The sequence below is a fragment of the Podarcis vaucheri genome (genome assembly GCF_965113315.1).
Source record: "Podarcis vaucheri genome assembly, chromosome: 7".
NCBI lineage: Eukaryota > Metazoa > Chordata > Lepidosauria > Squamata > Lacertidae > Podarcis > Podarcis vaucheri.
In genome coordinates, this window is record NC_138765.1 from 50,130,019 (window position 1) to 50,148,328 (window position 18,310).

An 18,310-nucleotide genomic window follows, 5' to 3' on the forward strand; every position below is an offset into this window, starting at 1 on the left:
TTGGTGACTTACATTTGACAAATAGTTACAACTGTTTGCTGGGTGTGGTGATATATCTGTGGGCAACACATCTTTATAAATCCAGTGTCACAACATGGGTGTGGAGACTAAAAAAACCTCTTCTAAATACTGTTTCCTCCCTCTGGTACTACAGTAGAATTTTTTGTGTCATTGTTTCAGTTGCTGAAGTGAGAAATCAGATACCAGCTGCTCTTGAAGTATCTGTTTACTCTGGGCATTGCTAAGACCAGGGTTCAAATCTCTTCTCAGTCATGGAGCTCAGTGGGTCTCCTTGGACCAGTCCCCATCTCTTAGCCTAACCTACCTCATAGGATTGTTGTGAGGATGAAATGGGGAAGAGGAGAAACATGTATACCATATTGAGCTCCTTGGAAGATAAAGGTGGTATATATATAAATAAATAAGTTCTACCAGAGGCTCCATTTTTAGGGTTCCATATAGACAATTGATGACCAATGGACATAGATAATGTTAAGATTCGTAACCAAATATCCTTTGGGGAGCAGTGATTTATACCTTATTAGCTATGCCCAGAAGAAGCTGCTAATGGAGGCATTGGTATGGTATTTAGCCAAGCCATCCTCTTATATTGTACAAAATTTATAATCAAAGTACTAGCCAGTGTGGTGTAGAGCGGTAGACTCGTAATCTGGGGAACCGGGTTCGCGTCTCCGCTCCTCCACATGCAGCTGCTGGGTGACCTTGGTCCAGTCACACTTCTCTGAAGTCTCTCAGCCCCACTTACCTCACAGAGTGTTTGTTGTGGGGGAGGAAGGGAAAGGAGATTGTCAGCCACTTTGAGACTCCTTTGGGTAGTGATAAAGCAGAATATCAAATCCAAACTCTTCTCTTCTACTAAGGTGCAATCTGACATATAGCTTCTTGTGTAAGAATGGGACTCTTACTCATTGCTTCCTTGAGACTGTCTTTGTCCAAAGAGTGGTGGATATGGGATGATGCTTTGTTTGTGAGTCCTGTTGAAAAGGCACAGTTGGGGATTCCAACGCAGCTAAGGGTGGGAGGCCTGGTGATGAACTTGGGAAAGCAGAGGTCTGCTTTCCAAAAATATTGGAAACTAAGTTATGCAGATATCTTCATCCTGGACCACCAAGTGTGTTTTCTAGGCCTTAGAGAAGTATTTCACCTGCAACTAATTTCAGTCTCTTTGGGGTTCAAACTGGGTGTATTAATTAATTTTCACTTGGCTAACCAAATATGGAGCGTGGAGCAATGTGTCCTAGGACAGAATTTCCTTGGTGGTTTTTTTGATGCCATCATTCCACAAGAGCTTCAAAAACATCCAGTAAAACAACTCCTGTGGTATATATGGTTTGTTTTTGTTCAGAAGACACTCATTTTTGTTACCATTTAGTCATGCTTATTTATCCTTCAAACTGGAGAACTAAAATAAAAACCACTTGTACTTTTGGGTTCCAGGCCTGCGGAAAGTGCAATTACCTGGCATTAATTTTGGCTATATTTTGTGTGGGTCTGCATGTAGAGACGCCATTCCTATTTTTAAGTTCAGGATGCATCTTGCCTACTTCATGAAGACTGAAGCAGCATTACCAAGCAGCTAAGAAACTGAGGAAGAAATATTGGCTGAACAGAGTGGCTGAACACTTTTTAAAGTTGGGAGGAATTTGATGCATTGAAGTCCAAATAAAAATCTCTGCAAGGTTCTAGAAATGATAGCAGCATGGCGTTGTCTGAGAAATGCCTAAGCCATTTAATTCTGAAGCACTTTTTTTGTAGGTTCTACTGCCTGCTAGGTCCTGTTCAGTTAACCAGAAAACACTACCTGTGCCAAGGAGCAAAGTTTACTAATGTCTGCAGCATAAAATGCTTTCAGTATCACATTTACTCTGAATATTATTACTTCCTTCCCTAATGCAGGGAGGAGAATAGTGAGGTAGAGAAGAGCTGGACAAAATATCATACGTTTTTGCCCCATGTATTTTGTCCCCCAGCTCCTTGTGGAGTTTCCTAATCAAATAATCTGGCATAAAGTGTACTGATAGTAAGATTTTATGTTGCATAAGATTGGAGACAGCAGTTCAAAGAATGTAGAGTGAATTGCTATTAACAGAGGTTGAATTGGAGGATCTATTTCAACATTCTGTTTCCAGAAGATGTTATCCAGCGGTGGATGCAGCTCTAGATCTATGTAGATAGGCACGTATCAAGACATGGGGTTGTTCCTGGCTAAGTCAGAGGAGATCCATAGAAATTAGTGGATTAAAGTTCATCATGACTAAAATCCACTTATTTCAATGGGTCTACTCTTAGTGTTACTTAACTGGATACAGCCTATTGGCTTACACAATTTGGTGAGTGGATCTGAGTCAGATTTTATTACAGCATTGCTTTTAAGTAGTAAACGCTTCTGGTTGGAACAAATTTAATTTGTTATGCAGTTCCCAGAATGTTTGTAAATATTTGGTATCTGATACTAACTGGTAGGTAAATACAATTTCCAGAGTGGCCATGATTGCCACAGAAGTGGTCTGTGGCCTATAGTGATGTGAGGATTACCCTGTAAAGTAATTTTAAATTGAAACCTTGAGCATAAATCCAGTTACTGGATGTTGATTGTTTTAACTAGAGCTCAGAAAAAGGGGCTACTATGCTGTTCCTACAGCAGGTGAGAATTTATTAGTTTGCTATCAGTGGTGTTATCAGAAGAATAAGAAGAGTTTGGATTTGATATCCCGCCTTTCACTCCCTTTAAGGAGTCTCAAAGCGGCTAACATTCTCCTTTCCCTTCCTCCCCCACAACAAGGAAGTATTCTGTTCACAACAACTGACTCAAAGTGATCAGATCCATGCAGACTAGAATCAAACTTCTGAGGATAACTTGAGTAAATATCAGGTATATGATGTTTGTGCACTTTTCCAGCTGTAACCAGTTGGTCTTGGCAATACAGAAACATTGATTGCATTGTCAAGTCAGAGAGAGGCTGAGCCTGGTGGTGGAAACAGTCATTCCCTGAATGTGGCCTATTGTGGATCCGGTGGGAATTGTCAACCCTGAAGCTGCTGGAATCTTAGAGTATATCTTAAAAACTGTACCAAGTTTGTTCTAGCCACTGCTAGTTTCCAAAATTATATTGGTTCATGCTGATTCAACCTCATGGGAGGAGAGCATGTATATAAAAATTGAAAGTAAAATGGTTCACTTGAAGAACTAGGTTGGTAAACAGTTGCTTAGTACAGTGTGATAATACATATAGTTGTGCCATAGCATTGTGGCTACATCTAACACAGCAGTTGTCCCCCCCCCAAAAGAACTATTGAGATCTATAGAAAAGCTCACACATTCACTATGCATTTGTTAGGGACTGCGTGAAGCCCATTCCATTAATGGAATGTATGAACCCTTCTCCCATATAACCAGTGCAATTGCAGGCTGTGTTGTCAGCAGCAAAGACTTCCTTCTTGGATCTTAGGCTCAGGTGAATCCAGCAAAAAATATGCTATTTGGAGTGCATTCGGTGGTGGCTCACTTTGGTACCCTAGGCTTGTCTGTTCAGACAATTGTTGGACATGTTGTGTTGTGGGAATGGACCTATACCAGGGATGTCCAACAGGTCAACTGCGATTGACAGGTTGACCCCCGGTTGTTAGAAATCAATTGCAGTCGATCGCAGGCTCATTTTTGTCCGTGGGTGAAAAGGAGCATTCGGCCTGCCCCCTCCCTCTTTCCTTTACCGCACAAAATTTCAAGAGCGGAAGACGGAGTTTCTGCTGGTGGAATGACTTATTTTTGTTGCTGCCCACCCCACCCCCCAAAAAAGGTTGACAATTTCGACCTCCCTCCCTCCCCAAAAAATAGGTAGATCACTTCCAGTTTTTCATTCTGTGAGTAGATCACAATCTCTTGGGAGTTGGACGTCCCTGACCTATAGTATATGCTTTATGGAAATAAAGTGATATTGACATTATGGAAAGAGGTCTTGTTTGTGTATGTTTGGTCCTTAATTACAGAATACCCAAAGTTCCAAACCAGTATGGTATGGGGATGACGAGAGAATGAAATAGCCCAGTTCTTAAAAGAGTCATACTGGCTACCAAGAGGCTGATTTTGCAGAAATGAAAGCTCAAATGAATAAGATTATAAATCACTTGGGTTTTTTGTGACCCTTGCAGTAATTGAGAAAGTGGCCTATATTAAAAGGGAGATGTTTGAAGATATTTTGCAAGGCTTTTTTTGGCCTCAACAGGGTTAAGGAGGTGCTTAGGACTTCTGTTTACCTGGGGCAGCTGACAGAGAATCAGACACACACCTTTTTTTCTTACATATATTATTTATCATATTACTGAATCCTTTCTCATTTTCACTGTTTTAGTCAGCTTGCCATTTTGATTTGGGTATCTTGGAGTTAGGACTTTGGGAGGGAGGAAGAACTCTTAAGGGATGTGTAAAGTTCTATAAGGAAGGGGTAGGTGGGTTGGGAAAAGGAAGAGTTAAAAGCTCAATTTGAACTTTTTTTTTTTGTTCTTTTAGCATACCATTACATTTCAGATAGTAAAAACTGAATAATGAAAGGAGGGGTGATGTTAGCATGACAGTAGCAATTAATAATACTTGTTATTTGCACAGTGTGTTTCTGCAATACATTGATAGAGTTTTGAGTATTATATCAGTAAGCTTTACAGCAGCCCTGTAAGGTAGTCTTGCTGGGTGACCCTCAGATTACAGGTGGGAAACTGAGATGTAATGTCGGTTGTCTAAGGTCATCCTGCAGGTTCATGACTGAGCTGAGTCTTGAATCAGGGACTTCTGATATCTTAATTGTTAAATGACAAGATTGTTTTGAATAATTAGGACCCTGAAGAAATAACTAAAAATGGAGACACGTGGAATGCCTTTGGAAACAGAAGCAGATTTTCTTCACAGGAAAGTGAGAAGTCACTCCCATGTTGTGGTTCTTCTGGTAGTACATTTCTGTCACAGTAGTAGCTATAAGCTACTACAGTATAAGCATTTCCAGGGTAGCTTAATGATATGAAACACCCTTCCGTTAGGATTTAATGCATAGTGCCAAGGGCTAACGTAGACAAGGAGTTCCTGTACCAGGGTTTGGGGCACTTTTTCAGTAACAAGCAGAGCCACTAACGGTCTTAGCCTTCTTATAGCTGAAAAACTGCCTTCTCAATTTTAAAGTGGTGGATGATTATGCCTAGACCATTCCTTGCAGAGCAGTGGGTTCATGCCAGTAAAGTGCCAGCTAGCTGTAATGACAAGAGAAAGCCAGTGGACATTGACATCAAACAGTAGCTGAAAGGAATTGTAAGGAAGAGATAATAAAAGGGGGGGGGGAGCCCTCAGGAGCAGAGGCAGCTCAGTACAGTAAGAGCTCTCAATGAAGGGATTAGACTGTCTGCATCTTATTCCTGTAGGCTTCCAAAAGGCTGAATTCATCCAGCATCTGTAGCTGTAGGCAAGCCATTTTAAGTATTTGCACTTTTCCATTTGACCATGCTAATACCAGCCAGTGTATGCTGTGCTGGTGGTGAATGTGTCAACTTTGATGACAGAACACCATGGATTTCATAGTAACTGTTGGTAAAAATGGCACAGTGCTTTTTGTGCTGTTAACTGTGGCATTGATGCTTATGCTACTCAGCTGGTGATGCTGGGTTGGGTGAAGTTTTGTGTTTGAAATAATGGTGATGCAAAGAGTGCTGTACAATTGCTTTGTACTGTAAGTAGGTTTGTATAATTATTGTACAGTCATACAAAGACCAGCGATCTCATGTTTTTAATATTTTGTTGGGAGCTTCCCAGAGTAGTTGTAACAGCCCAGTTGGAAGGGCGACATATAAATAATAAAGTTGTTATTGTTATATTTTCCCTGGAATACTGCAATTTGGCAGCACCGACATTTCGACACGGTAGTGTGTTTGGACATGGGAATCTATATATGTTCAGTCATGACATCTCAATGGAGCATATCAGTCTTTCTGCCTCATTCCATCTGCAAAATGGAAAACAGTTATCCTAGCTCATAGTATTCTTGCAAGTGTGGTGTCCTGATAATACATACCTGCATGTGCATATATAGCTGTAGTGATACGGCATGGCATGATGGTATTGTTGGATTGTTTGCTTGGTTTGGAATTCTGTACCCTGGTTGTACCCGTAAATAGTTTTCTGCTAAATTGGGTGTTTATGCTTGGCTGTGAGAGTGGCTCTTCTTTAGAATGGGGATGAGCTATTAATACAATAAACAGCATGAACTGTGTGACTGTCACAACTAGTATTTCATCCCTGGCATGCAATGTTTATAAAGTACATGGATTCTTTCATATGAGTTACATACACTTAAAAAAAACTATGCTCCAGCTATTGTTCATAATGGGGTTGGAATGTGTCCAGTCCCCCTGAAGCAAACAGAGGTCAGTGCCAGCTGCCCACTGGAGGGCATTTTAATTTTTGAGAGCAACAGTTTTTCTACTTTGGCACCCAAACCTTTAGCAATCTACCAGTAATCTGGACTGATATGAAAGAGTACTTCTACTTGTAGAGTTGCCTGAATCTTCTTATGGGAGCCATTTTGCTTTGCCTTCCCCATTGACTTTGTGAAAGTCATAACTTCTGGTGCTTAAGAACAGTTTTTCTATGTTTAAGAATTTGAGACTGAGAACCAGATCACCAAGGATTGGTGTACTCTTAAATGGGGCACTTGCTTTTCCTCTGTGTGCCTGCAGAACAGTTAATCACAAAACATACAAGCTTAAAGCATAAATGCAATTTAAAAACATTAGTAAATGCCACAGGAAGAAAACAGATAACAGAGAAACATTTCAGAGGATTTTTCTTTTTCTGTACAATTACTCAGCTCCCTGAAATTAAAAACAACAACAAAAACAGGAAAAACAGTTACTGATAAAGTTCAAGAGAACCCCCTTCTTCCTGAAAATATCATATTGTTTGAAAACTGATTAATAGTGAAATAATTGGGGGGAGAGGAGTTTCTCTCCATATTGACAAGAATAAGATCTACTAAAGATGTTCTCCTGTATAAAAGTAGGAATCTTTGCAATGGACTTAGTGGTATTAATACAGTGGACCCTCGGGTTACGTTACCTTAGGGTAACGTAACTTTTGGGTTGCGAACGCAGCAAACCTGGAAGTGTATATTTCTGGGTTTTGTCGCATGCACAGAAGTGCTGTATCATGCCACATGCGTGTGCAGAAGCGGCATTTCTAGATGCAGACTTTTTGGGGTGCGTACGGACCCCCAGAACGAATTAAGTTCTTATCCGGAGGGTCCACTGTAATCAGCTCTGGTGGTAAGGAGCACTTCTTCACAATAATGCAAGGCAGGCAAAACAATCCCTCCAAGATCTGAAGAGCTGTAGCATGGAGGCTAGGTTGTTTTGGTAGCATATGAGCACAGTAGCAAGGAGGAGAAAACATGAGCAAAAAATTAGCAACTTTAAGAGTATGTAGTTAGAAATACTGAAATATGGTAACTAAAAGTGGGTAGACTGCTGAGTGGTTCAGCCAACTGAGATTATGTAGCTGTGGCCTTGAAAGAGCTGCACTGGCTGCCAGTATGCTGATAACCCAAATTTAATGCACTGCTAGCAATGACTCATAAAAGCTTATACAAAATGAGACCAAAATGCTTGAAGAAGCATCTCTTTCTGCATCAGCCTGTCTCCACTCTTCATGCTAAGATCATTGGTTGGATTTCCTCCTGTTGAGATCAGTTATGTGGCAGCTTGGGAAAGAGCCTTCTCTGTGGTGGTGCTCCATCTATGTAATGTCTTCCCTGCTGAGCTAAAGCTGATGTTGAATCTTACTAGATCTTGTTTAGAGGTGAAGAGTTGTCTCCTGACAAAGGCCTTTATGGTTACAGATTATTAATGCTTGGGCCAGGTGCTGAGATGGTTGTACTGGTTTTGTTCTGTGTGTGTCCTTGCTAAGGTTCTCTCTGCCCTTGTTTTATGGCATTACAGTTGATACTGTAGCTTTTTATTTTTATTGTACCATGTTGTGAGTTGCTTTGCAGTCAAGAGCCAGCTTAAAACACTTCTAAATAAAAATAATATGAATAAATCCTTTTAAGGATTTTGGATAAAAACTGGACTAGAGTCTGAGTTATGGGGGCATGTGATCAATTCCTTCCAGCTTCAATATCCTATGAATAATATTACTGCCCAGGGCTCCTTTGTGAGGAAAAATAGAAATTTAATAAATGAATAAAAAATAACTGATGGACTTAACTTTAATTAGAGCTAGACTAGACAGTGCTCTAGACACCTCTCAAGTGTCATCTGCTGTAACACTGGAGTCAGGTTCCTGGTGGACGCAAGCAATTTTGTCCTCATAATGCTTTGCAAACATTTCATAGCAAGCTACCCTTGGTTCTGTCACCTTCAGGGATGCAGCAGTGACTCAGACGTAGGGAGGTCAGGTGAGCAGTGCAGCCCCACCACTCCATCCAGAATGGGTAGTTGGTCTGTGCATATCAGGTAATTAAATCTAGGCTTAGAATTTTGAACATGGACCCTCTTCCAAACTTCTGTTGTCTGTTTTGGAGTAAGGACCTTAACTTCTCCTGTCTTTACAATGGCAGTTAAATACTGCAGGTTCTTTGAATGTGTAAACCTCTTTTTACTTGTCCCAACCAATTAGGTTTCCTTTTGTGTGAAATGGTAAGGCCAAGGATTACAATGTAAAAAGATCAGAAGCTTCATGAACTGTGGGAGGCCAAGATGGGGAAGAACTCCTGCCAGCAGTAGATAATTCAACCATCCTATCTCTGCTCGACAATGCACCCTGCTTAGTCACTGGAGAAGGAAGCAGCTTGTGTGCAGCTGGAGATGAGGCATGCATGCAGTGCTTCTACAAAGCTGCTGTTCCCAGATTGCTGCATGCTAATTCTGCCTGGGGGGTGGGATGCAGCCCCATTTAAGAGGCATCTCTGTGTACAATTCTTACCTTTGGGATAGGCCTCCTAGCAAAATTAATTTACATGTGTTACCAATGACTACGGTATATTTTAAAAGCATATACTTTTTGATATTCCAGCAAAGGGAGGTAGTTTGCTGAGCACATCAAGAAGGTTTGATGAGGAACTACTGCCCTGGCCAGCTGTGCCATTTTGTGCAGGATTTCAGAAAGAATCTGATCACAGTCTCTGTTGAATGATAACTTAAACTGTGCTTTCAGTTAGGAAAAGCAGCATTGTGTGATTTTGCTTGGCCATTCTCTCTTTGCTGTATTAACACACTTTTGTTTGCTTGAAGGTACATGGGAATAGGACTCTCAGCCCAAGGTGTCAACATGAACAGACTTCCTGGTGAGTCACTGTTAATAATTATTTGTGCTTGTCCTGTGTGCCAGTAACCACTACGCTGGAATTGTACAATTCTAAGAGGGGGATGTGCCCACTACTTGTGGAGGCAGAACATTGTTTGGAGGGAACTTTGCTACAAATTTACTACTTAAAATTTGTTAAACACATACAGCTTATGAAACCTCTTCAAACACCCTTGAATCTTACACTTCCTTGCTTTTCTTTCCACAAACCTTTAGCTGTCCACCAGTATTTCAATTTCTGTAATAGGATTCTGAGATGCAGTACATCTTTGATTGCAGCATAGTTCCTTTGTGCCACAGAATGTCACTTGATCTGTCAGATGGGTATGGCGCGTAGGAGAAATGGGCATTGTAGCTTTCTGTTCTCTTTTGCATCGTGCAGATATATTTCTTCTGTGCTTCCGAACGTATTTTAAATCACTTAATATTTTATTCTGTCCCCACGGCTAATTTTTTTAAAGAGTAGGAGTCACTAACTCATTGTCTCAAAACAGAATTCAGCCCTTTGAGAAATGCTGTTTCTGCCACGCACCACCATCACCCACATTTCCCAGTCCCTCACTTTGGTGTGGTATGCCTAATGCATGCTTGTTGACTGGCATCATTTAGGGTGTTGTGGGTCAGTCTAGGTATTGACTTGTGTTCTGGAAGTGCCTCCCTTGTTGTGCTAAGCTGGCTAGATGCTGCCTGGGCTCCTCCCAGTACTGGTGATATTATTTGACCCCAAATGGTGGTAATTTAGTGGCATAGTTCCGGTGCAGACACTAACTATAATGGACTTGGTTTATCCTTGGCATTGTAAGGATTGCTCACTCAGGTGATCTTAGCGATCATTAACAAGTTTGAATAAAGTCTTAGGATATTCAGTCCTCAAATCCTATATCAGTTAGCACAGAAGGACTTGCATTGTGCATGAGTTACTCAGTAACACCAGCTAATCTTGTGATGATGATGAGAGTACAGCCCTAGTTTGCAGTCATTTTATAACAAAGGTATTGATCAAGATTGGAAGAGCCACTGGCTCTGAGTACTGACTCAACACCCTCAGGAGCCACAGTACCTCCGGTAAGCTTTTTAACCTCTGTTGTCCACTATGAACAGCAACAGAGGGTTTACTAAAGCTTTCCCCTTTGTATGCACTGTAGCTCAGCTGGAACTGTTGTATTTCAGATCCCTTCCAACCGTGTGCATTTATACCTATAACACAGGATAACACTTCGTGCTTCTGATGAAGTGGACTCTGTTTCACAAATGGTTATGTCCTAATAAACATGTTAGTTTTTAAAATGACACAAGACACTTTGCTGTGGTTGCTGTGACAGGCTAACATAGTCACCACACTGAAACTCATAATTTTTCTTTGTCTTGATCTGAGTAGCAAAGGTAGTGCCGCCACCAAGTTCTTCAGGGGCATCTTTTGCAATTGTTCTTGAACTTGTCTGAAGCAAACAGGCCAACACTCCCTCTCAGTGAAATGAAGAGCTCATTTCAAATTCCACAGATGGAGATGCATGTCCCCATGTGAGGGAGTGCTAGAGTTTGGGCAGTGGGACTAACTTTCCTTTTGGCCCCTCATGCTCCTGCTCGCAGACAGTTTTGCATCCTTTTGCAAAGTGGTGGGAAAGTGCTGCAAAATGGAGCTTCCTTTACAGGTTGAAAATGTGTGCCACTCCCTCGCTCCTGCTTTCTGCTTAGCTCTAGTTTGAGATGCATAATCAGACAAGGCTCTGCCAAAACCCACTGTTGCTTTTCCCTCAAGAGAGCCCTTGGCTTGTCAGAAGTGGGTAATGGATTGGGATGTAGGATCCTTGGGATCAGGAGTTAAACTAGGAGCTGGATTAAGATGTGGTATCTCCTGACTGCCATTTATTCAAAGCTCAACTTTTTATCTCCATGTGTTTGAGTTTATTTTGGAATCTGTTCTTCAGATAGATGGTTCATCTTTTAAAAACAACATCCTGCAGTGGTACTAATTAATGATCGGTCTTTAATAACAGCTTCTTACTTGGCCTGGAACTGCACATGCTTTAGTATTTAAACTTGATTGCAAGGTCACATGGAAATGACAGTGTCAGGCGAGATCTGCAAACATTATTAGAGAGTGCTCATGTGATTTGTTCTAAATGCAGGTCTTTGGGGCTGTGTTTGCCATTTAACACCTTTGTCACTGGCTACTAAAAATGCACCGGGCTGCAGCTTCCCATAGAGAGTCCATTCATATGGCCAAAGGGCTGGCCTGTGGCCAGACTTTTCTAGTAAAAACATTTTGACAGCGGGTTGCTAGAAACAGCAGGTGTTGAATGTTAATTTGCAAAATTTGTAAGAGATGATGACTCTATCTTGAACATACTTGGAGCAGAAGGAACAATTCAGAAGGAAGAACAGTTGTTCCACATGCCACTCTGGACTTGTAGAATTACTTGGAGCTCTAACAGACTTGGCATAGACGGGTAAGTTAACCTTTGCCATAGTGCTTTGAAGGTACTCAGAAGTAGTTGGAAGGATTCTTCCTAGATCCTAGGATCTGCGAGGTCCAGTGCAAAAGTGAGAGGCTGACCTCCCCTCCCCCAAGACCCTTGCACATACCAAAGGAGTTAGGCAAGAGTGGGTTTTCTCTCCCAAGTAAGATAAGTCTCCCTCCCTTGTTGTCATGCAGAGAGAACCTTGAGGGGAAGGGAGGGAGGGATGTATCACATCACTCAGGGACTGGGCAGATAGTTGCCAGGAAGAGATGACTGTATTTATGGAACTCTATTAATGGGACTTCATAGTCAGCATGTTCATAATTACTTTTAATGTAAAAACAGGGCAATTGGTAGTGTGCGCTTTTGTGCCGCTCTGTTGAGATGCTTTGTTCTAGACATTTCCAAGGTCTCATTCAGAAACATACTTCCAACAACTGCAGATTTCAGCCATTGAGAATCTAGTGGGGTGGCAAAAGTCTTATTCTGTATTCATTTTTTAATGAACTTTATGTAATGCAAAACCTTATTCTAAAGTGTGGTATGTTGGTAAGGTGTCTGTTGGTTTCTGAATTTTGTTGAAGAATCCATTTGTGCCACTTATTATAAAACAGAATGTTGTAATGCAGAGAGCTCCTGTTCAGCAATGCCCTTTCTTTCCCTCCAACAGATAGTCAGCATTCTGTGGTTACTGAGCACGCACTGGGATCTTTGGGTCCCCCCCCCCCCCATTTAGGACTTTTTTGTGCTTATACAAATTTGCGGGTTCCCCCAAGCCTGGTGATACTTTCTTCCTCTTGCTTCTGCTTTCTTACCTACATAAACGATGGTATTCACAGAAGTATATTGATTTTAGGTAGCTGTGGTTGGCAATTTCAAACCCTTCGTTATACTATTTTTGTACTTCCACTTCTTTTCTTTCCAGAATAGAAACTACCTGGTTGAAGGACATTCCTCTCTTAACCTCATTTGTTACTGACGTAAAGCAGCAGCTGTACCCATTGTGAGGGAGGCTTTGCAGGTGTGCGTGTCTGGCTCTTTGGTTTGTCTCCAAAGCTTTTACTGCAGTTTCATTCATCCAGTCCTGTTTCCTATTGTCTACTTTCCTGGTGCTTATCATGCAGATGGGAGCAGCTCAGAATCCAGAGTGCCCTAGTGGCTGGGTAATTCAAGTGCACTTTCAGAAGGGTGTGATGACTAAGAAGTCCTGGAAAATACTGGTGATTCCACTCCTCATTTGTCATATGGGTGTTCACTCCAGAAACTATTGTTGCAAACATCAGATTGTTGTTCATCATTCTTAAATTAGATGATTACAAGTTTGTGGCTCTAAGAATGAAGTAGGTCACTCTGTTCCTTTTTGATTCTGACTTAATAAGGAAGAAGTTGTTTTCAGGTGGAGGAGTTTGGTATATACTCTTGAGTCATTCTAGATAAAGGTGTTGACAGCGTTTGGGATAGTCTGGCAGTTAATTAAAAAGTACTTAGAAAAGGAAGCTCTACATGCCATGTGCCCAAGCGCCTAGTGATGCTGGCCATGAGATTGCAAAGTGGTGTTTACACTTCCTTTTGTAAACTTCATGTCAGCAGATCCAATGTGACATGGAGTATAGTACTACTCCAGAACCTGCCGCTTTTGAAATGGAAGCATTGAGACCCCGTACTGTGTGTGAAATTCCACAATATGCATTACATCAGGGCGACCAACACAATGCCACCCAGATGTTGTTAGGCTCCCAGCCCCTTTGTTCCTGACAATTGGCCATTTTGGCTGGGGCTGATCTGAGTTGGCGTTTAACATCTGGAGGGCAGCACACTGGCTACCCCTGCATTACATATATTCAACTACAAATAATCCAGTCTGGACCTAAGTGGCTTCACTTTCATTTCTCAAAAGAAACCCAGGAGGCAATCTGTTGCACTGGGAGCATAGGGCAATATCCTCATGCTTTTTTGGCTCTGAGTTGCCAGGACTCTTTGTCCTGAACATGCAGTGGGTTATTTTGGTAGCTTTCCTCTCGGGAGTGGGATCCCACTCCTCTGCCAGCCCATGAGTGCTTGTGGAGTAGCAAAGTATATTTAGTCCATGATGACTGGACTGTGGTTTGTGTAACATGATGCTTCAATGCCTCCTTGACTGGAATCTCTGTGGTTTATGTTAAAAGAAAGAGAAATGTGTCTGCAGCATGTGGCTGAACATAAATCTGCTGGAAGCTACACAAGAGCTAGTTTTGTCGACTACAAGGCCTTTCTATTAAAACAAAGAGGCCTTCTCCGCAGCTGCTGAAAGATGGGCTTTCAAGGAGGATTCTTCAGCTTTCCTGCAAGATGCAGGTGCTTATTCCTGGCTCTTGGCAGGCAGCTGGAATCAAATAGTGCTGAAGGCACCAAAGGTGGCTTACAGTCAGCCCTTCATCTCAATCAGAGCTTCATTTTCCACACACACGTGTCAAGAGAACAAAAAACAACAACCTTGCAATGTTAGTGCTGTTCCTATACAGAGATGCTAGCTCTGCATATATGCAGTTCTCAACTCTGGATAAAGGCTGATAGGTAACTGTGTTTTCCTGCAAGATCTACAGCCCAGTACGAATATAATTTCTCAATAATGATTAAGAGATTAGAATGGGGCCATGGGATCACCCCACTTTCCTTTTTAATTAGAATTTGAAGTCAAGACTTGGAGCTTATTCACCAACTTTGGGTAAAATGGGATCTAATAATTAAGGCTGTTAGAAATTAAGACATTAAGGTTGTGAAGTAATTGAGAAATTTAAGCTAAAGAGGGCTGGGGGAGAAAGCATGCATTCCATAGCATGCTCCCAATATCATGGCCATAGTTAAGAAATTGACAGGAGAGAGAGGCCTATGTGTGAACACCACCCTTATATCTTAGACTTCTTCCTGCTTTGTGCTGAACACTGTTGATTATGTTGTTCACACTAAGCATGAAATGCTTCTTCCTGTTCTGGCGGTTATATTCACTCAATAGCAAAATGTGCTTCCGATTTTGGGGTTCATCCATTTGCTACCCAAGAGTGCTATTCCCAGAATTGTACTTGGATACTGACTTAACCCTTGCAAAAGGGTGAAAGCAAACAATATTTAACACTAGTACTAATCAGTTGAGCTGCCCTCACCACATTCACTTATTTGTAGGTTATTTACTGCTATATGTTTAAAGAAGGACAATGGAAACTTTTCAGCCTGTCAGAATAGAGCTTTAGGTCTCTGACCCCAGCAGGCCAAACTGGATAGGTGAGGTGCTGTCTTTTGGAAAGAAAAATGCTTCTTTTAAAAATGGATAATTTTTTAATTCACAAAGGAGCTTGCAGAGCCCTTTACCTGGTGCTTCGCAAGAGCCTTAACTGATCTGTAAAAATGGTTTTGTAAGAAGAATCTCATGTTTGCTTTTTGTATGTGCTGCATTGGAAGTTGCCACTAATTCGTCCTTCTGTGGCAGTAAACAAAAGTGTGTCTTTGAAACAACACCAGAACAGTTGACAGTGCTCCTTGACCTACTGAGTTTATAGAGCTTTCTCAAGTGCCCTCTATCTCCACAGTAATGTGACAAGAAAATAGGAAGAAAAAGGTATACTAGCGGGGGCTGGCACTCAGACTTTAATGCAAGACTTTCTTGACATAATATGCCTCTCCTCAAGATAGCAGATAAATTGGATTACTAGACATATTCCTGGTCATTACTGCAAGAATTGCTTTACCTTCCTTTCCCCACCCCACCCCACCCCTCCTTGACTTGGTTTATTTATTTCTTTGTTGTTAGTGCGTCTTTCTCAGATCTATGTTTACTTTAGTTATTAGCTATTTCTAACCTGTATATTAGTTGATCTGAGGATGGGGTGTATTTCATTGAAAAAATCTCTGTATAAATAGTCGAATAAAACCATAACTGACAAGAGAAAAACATAAGAACACTGAGCAGATCAAAATACTTACCGGTAACTGCAATCAAGAAAGCCCTAATTCCTGAGCAAACAACCAGGCATTGGTGCTGAGACAAGGCCAGTGTTGGTGCTCATTAGACTTCAGAGAGGAGGGTATTCCATAAATGGGGCAGCACAGCAGAGAAGGCCCTTTCCCATGTCACCATAAAATGTATGCACTGCCTGGGAATTTTTAGAAACAAAAAAATATTGTGATTTTTAAATGGATAGTGTGATTGGTGAGTTTGGACCCATCATGTCAATGACATATTGGTCCACCATCTTTATTCAATTTGGTACCTGGCATCATTGCAGCCCATTGCCCCCACCTTGGGAAACATTGTCCTGAATTTGGTGACGATCTCTTGAGAGAAGACCAAACATAATGCCAAGAAATAGGCAAAGTCATGCCAAAGTCATATTTTGATCCCCCATCTTGATTTAAAATGGTGCCCAATGCTTACACAGTCTGCCACCCTTACTCTGAGAACCCTCTGGCCTAGTTTGGTGATGATTTTCACCCCCTCCCATTGCAAGAATCTCCTGATCTCATGTTTTCAGAAAGGAGGGGGCGGAAACTGCTCTTCGCTTCTTCCACTCCTGCCTGACTCTGTGGGGGTCTCTGTGTTATCTATGTAGAGATTAGATGGCTGAGTGAGAGCTGTAACACTCATGCAAGCCAGTAGCTCTTTAGTTTAGTTTGCAGTAGCTATTAGAAAATAAAGAAGTTAGGTTTCACAGCTTTCTTCCGTGTTGTTCATACTCTGCTGAGTTTGGTGCTCACAATGGACAGTTGTGGGTCCAGTGCACTTAGACCTGCTTTCCAGGAGTGGAAGGTCTCGGGAAGTGCTCCAGTCATCTAGCCCAGTCGTGGCAGAAGAAGTTGTTGAGCCCAGTCGTTGATATCGGCTCAAAGGCGTACTGACAGATATCTCAAGAGGCAGGCAAACCTATACCAGAAAGGGCCCAGTTGCATACCATAGTCACAGTTTGGCCCTCAATTCAAAATGGTGCCTGGCACCTAAACATTGAATAGACCCCCCCCCCACCTCAGGACCCCTCGTGCTGCATTTGGCGATGATAACTTGAGAGGCACCCGAACGTATAGAGAACAAACTGACAATCCACTTCCCAAAATTACAGTAGAATTCTCAGTGGCTGAAATTTGCAGTTATTGGGGTAAGTTTCTAAATAAGATATTGGAAATTTCTGGAACCATTACTGACACCTTGAAATCAGACTGGGAAGTATGTTGGCAACCAGCACAGTTCTTTTAGAACTGGAATTATATGGGCCCTCTATGCTTCCACTTAAGAGGCTAGCCACACATTCTGCAATAGCTGCTGCTTCCACGTCACCTTCAGATTTGTCACAGAATGTAGCACAGTGGATTGTACAGCCATTTCCAACCTTATCCCTGGAAATCCAGCTGCCTTATTGACTTTCAGGAGTGTACTACGTCTCATTTCTTGTGGGCTCTGGATCAAAATCAGAAGAATCAGTTAAGCCATGAATTACAATTATGGACAGTAGTGGGGGCAGGGACAGCTCAAATGAATAATGTAGAACCCCTGTATTTCAGCAGAAGAGTCTTGAGGCTTGTAGGTGGGCTCCTGTCTGTTCTATCTGCCAACAGTTGGGCATACCTACCGTATTTTTCGCTCTATAACACGCACCCGACCATAACACGCACGTAGTTTTTAGAGGAGGAAAATCCATAGGCATGCCACCCATAGGCATTCCCTCCATAACACGCACAGACATTTCCCCTTACTTTCTAGGAGGAAAAAAGTGAGTGTTATGGTGCAAAAAATACGGTACCTAAGACGGGGTCATTTGAGGACATTTGGTGCTGCCTGGGTGCTCTTATCTCTCAGGCACAGCATATGTGCCTAGTCTGCTGTCCTCCACGGTTACAGCATCCTTTGCTAAAGGGAAGAAAATGCACTCAAGATATAGCAGAAAGTGTGTGCTGCCAACAAGTCTATAGGTTAAGAGGAAAAGGAAGACCACTTGGAAATGTACATGAGAACAAGTTAGCAGTCCCACAAAAAGTCACAATAATCCGTTGCATAGGAAAGCAAAATTAATAGTAATTGGCTCTTAAGAATGAATGGAGGAGTGGGTGAGAGTGTATGTATACACACACTTACCATGCACATGCACATACGTGTGTGTGTGTGTGTGTGTTATCCAAACTGCAGAGAAACAAACTGAACAAGATGGAATGAATTTTGATGTTATTAGTATATTAATGTTGAAAATAAAAACCTGATAGTCTAGTTGTATCAGCACTGAGTCAGCTCTGTGTGCAGTACAGCACGTAATTTCAAACACCGGTTACATCCATCAGAACTGAGACACTCAAATCAGTCTGCTCATCAGAATTGGATTTCTGCTACAGAGCTTGATGGTGTAAGGGTTACCAGTCACCATTTTTTCTGACTTCTCCTCCAGAGCTTATTTGTGTCTGATATATGAGAGCTTAAAAGTTACCACCTTGTATTTTAACAACTCTTCTTTTCATTAATGCTCTCAAATGTTAA

The 18,310-nt window shown here is 41.7% G+C and overlaps 1 protein-coding gene across 2 annotated transcripts in view; it reads left to right on the top strand.

The window, feature by feature from the left end:
• Nucleotides 1–18,310, top strand: part of RANBP10 (RAN binding protein 10) — a 48,194-nt gene that overhangs the window by 2,313 nt on the left and 27,571 nt on the right. For both annotated transcript variants that reach the window (XM_082229323.1, XM_082229324.1), the window contains exon 3: nucleotides 9,286–9,338. In XM_082229323.1, the coding sequence (XP_082085449.1) occupies nucleotides 9,290–9,338 (49 nt within the window). In that variant the 5' untranslated portion in view covers nucleotides 9,286–9,289. The remainder of the gene's footprint in view (nucleotides 1–9,285; nucleotides 9,339–18,310) is intronic.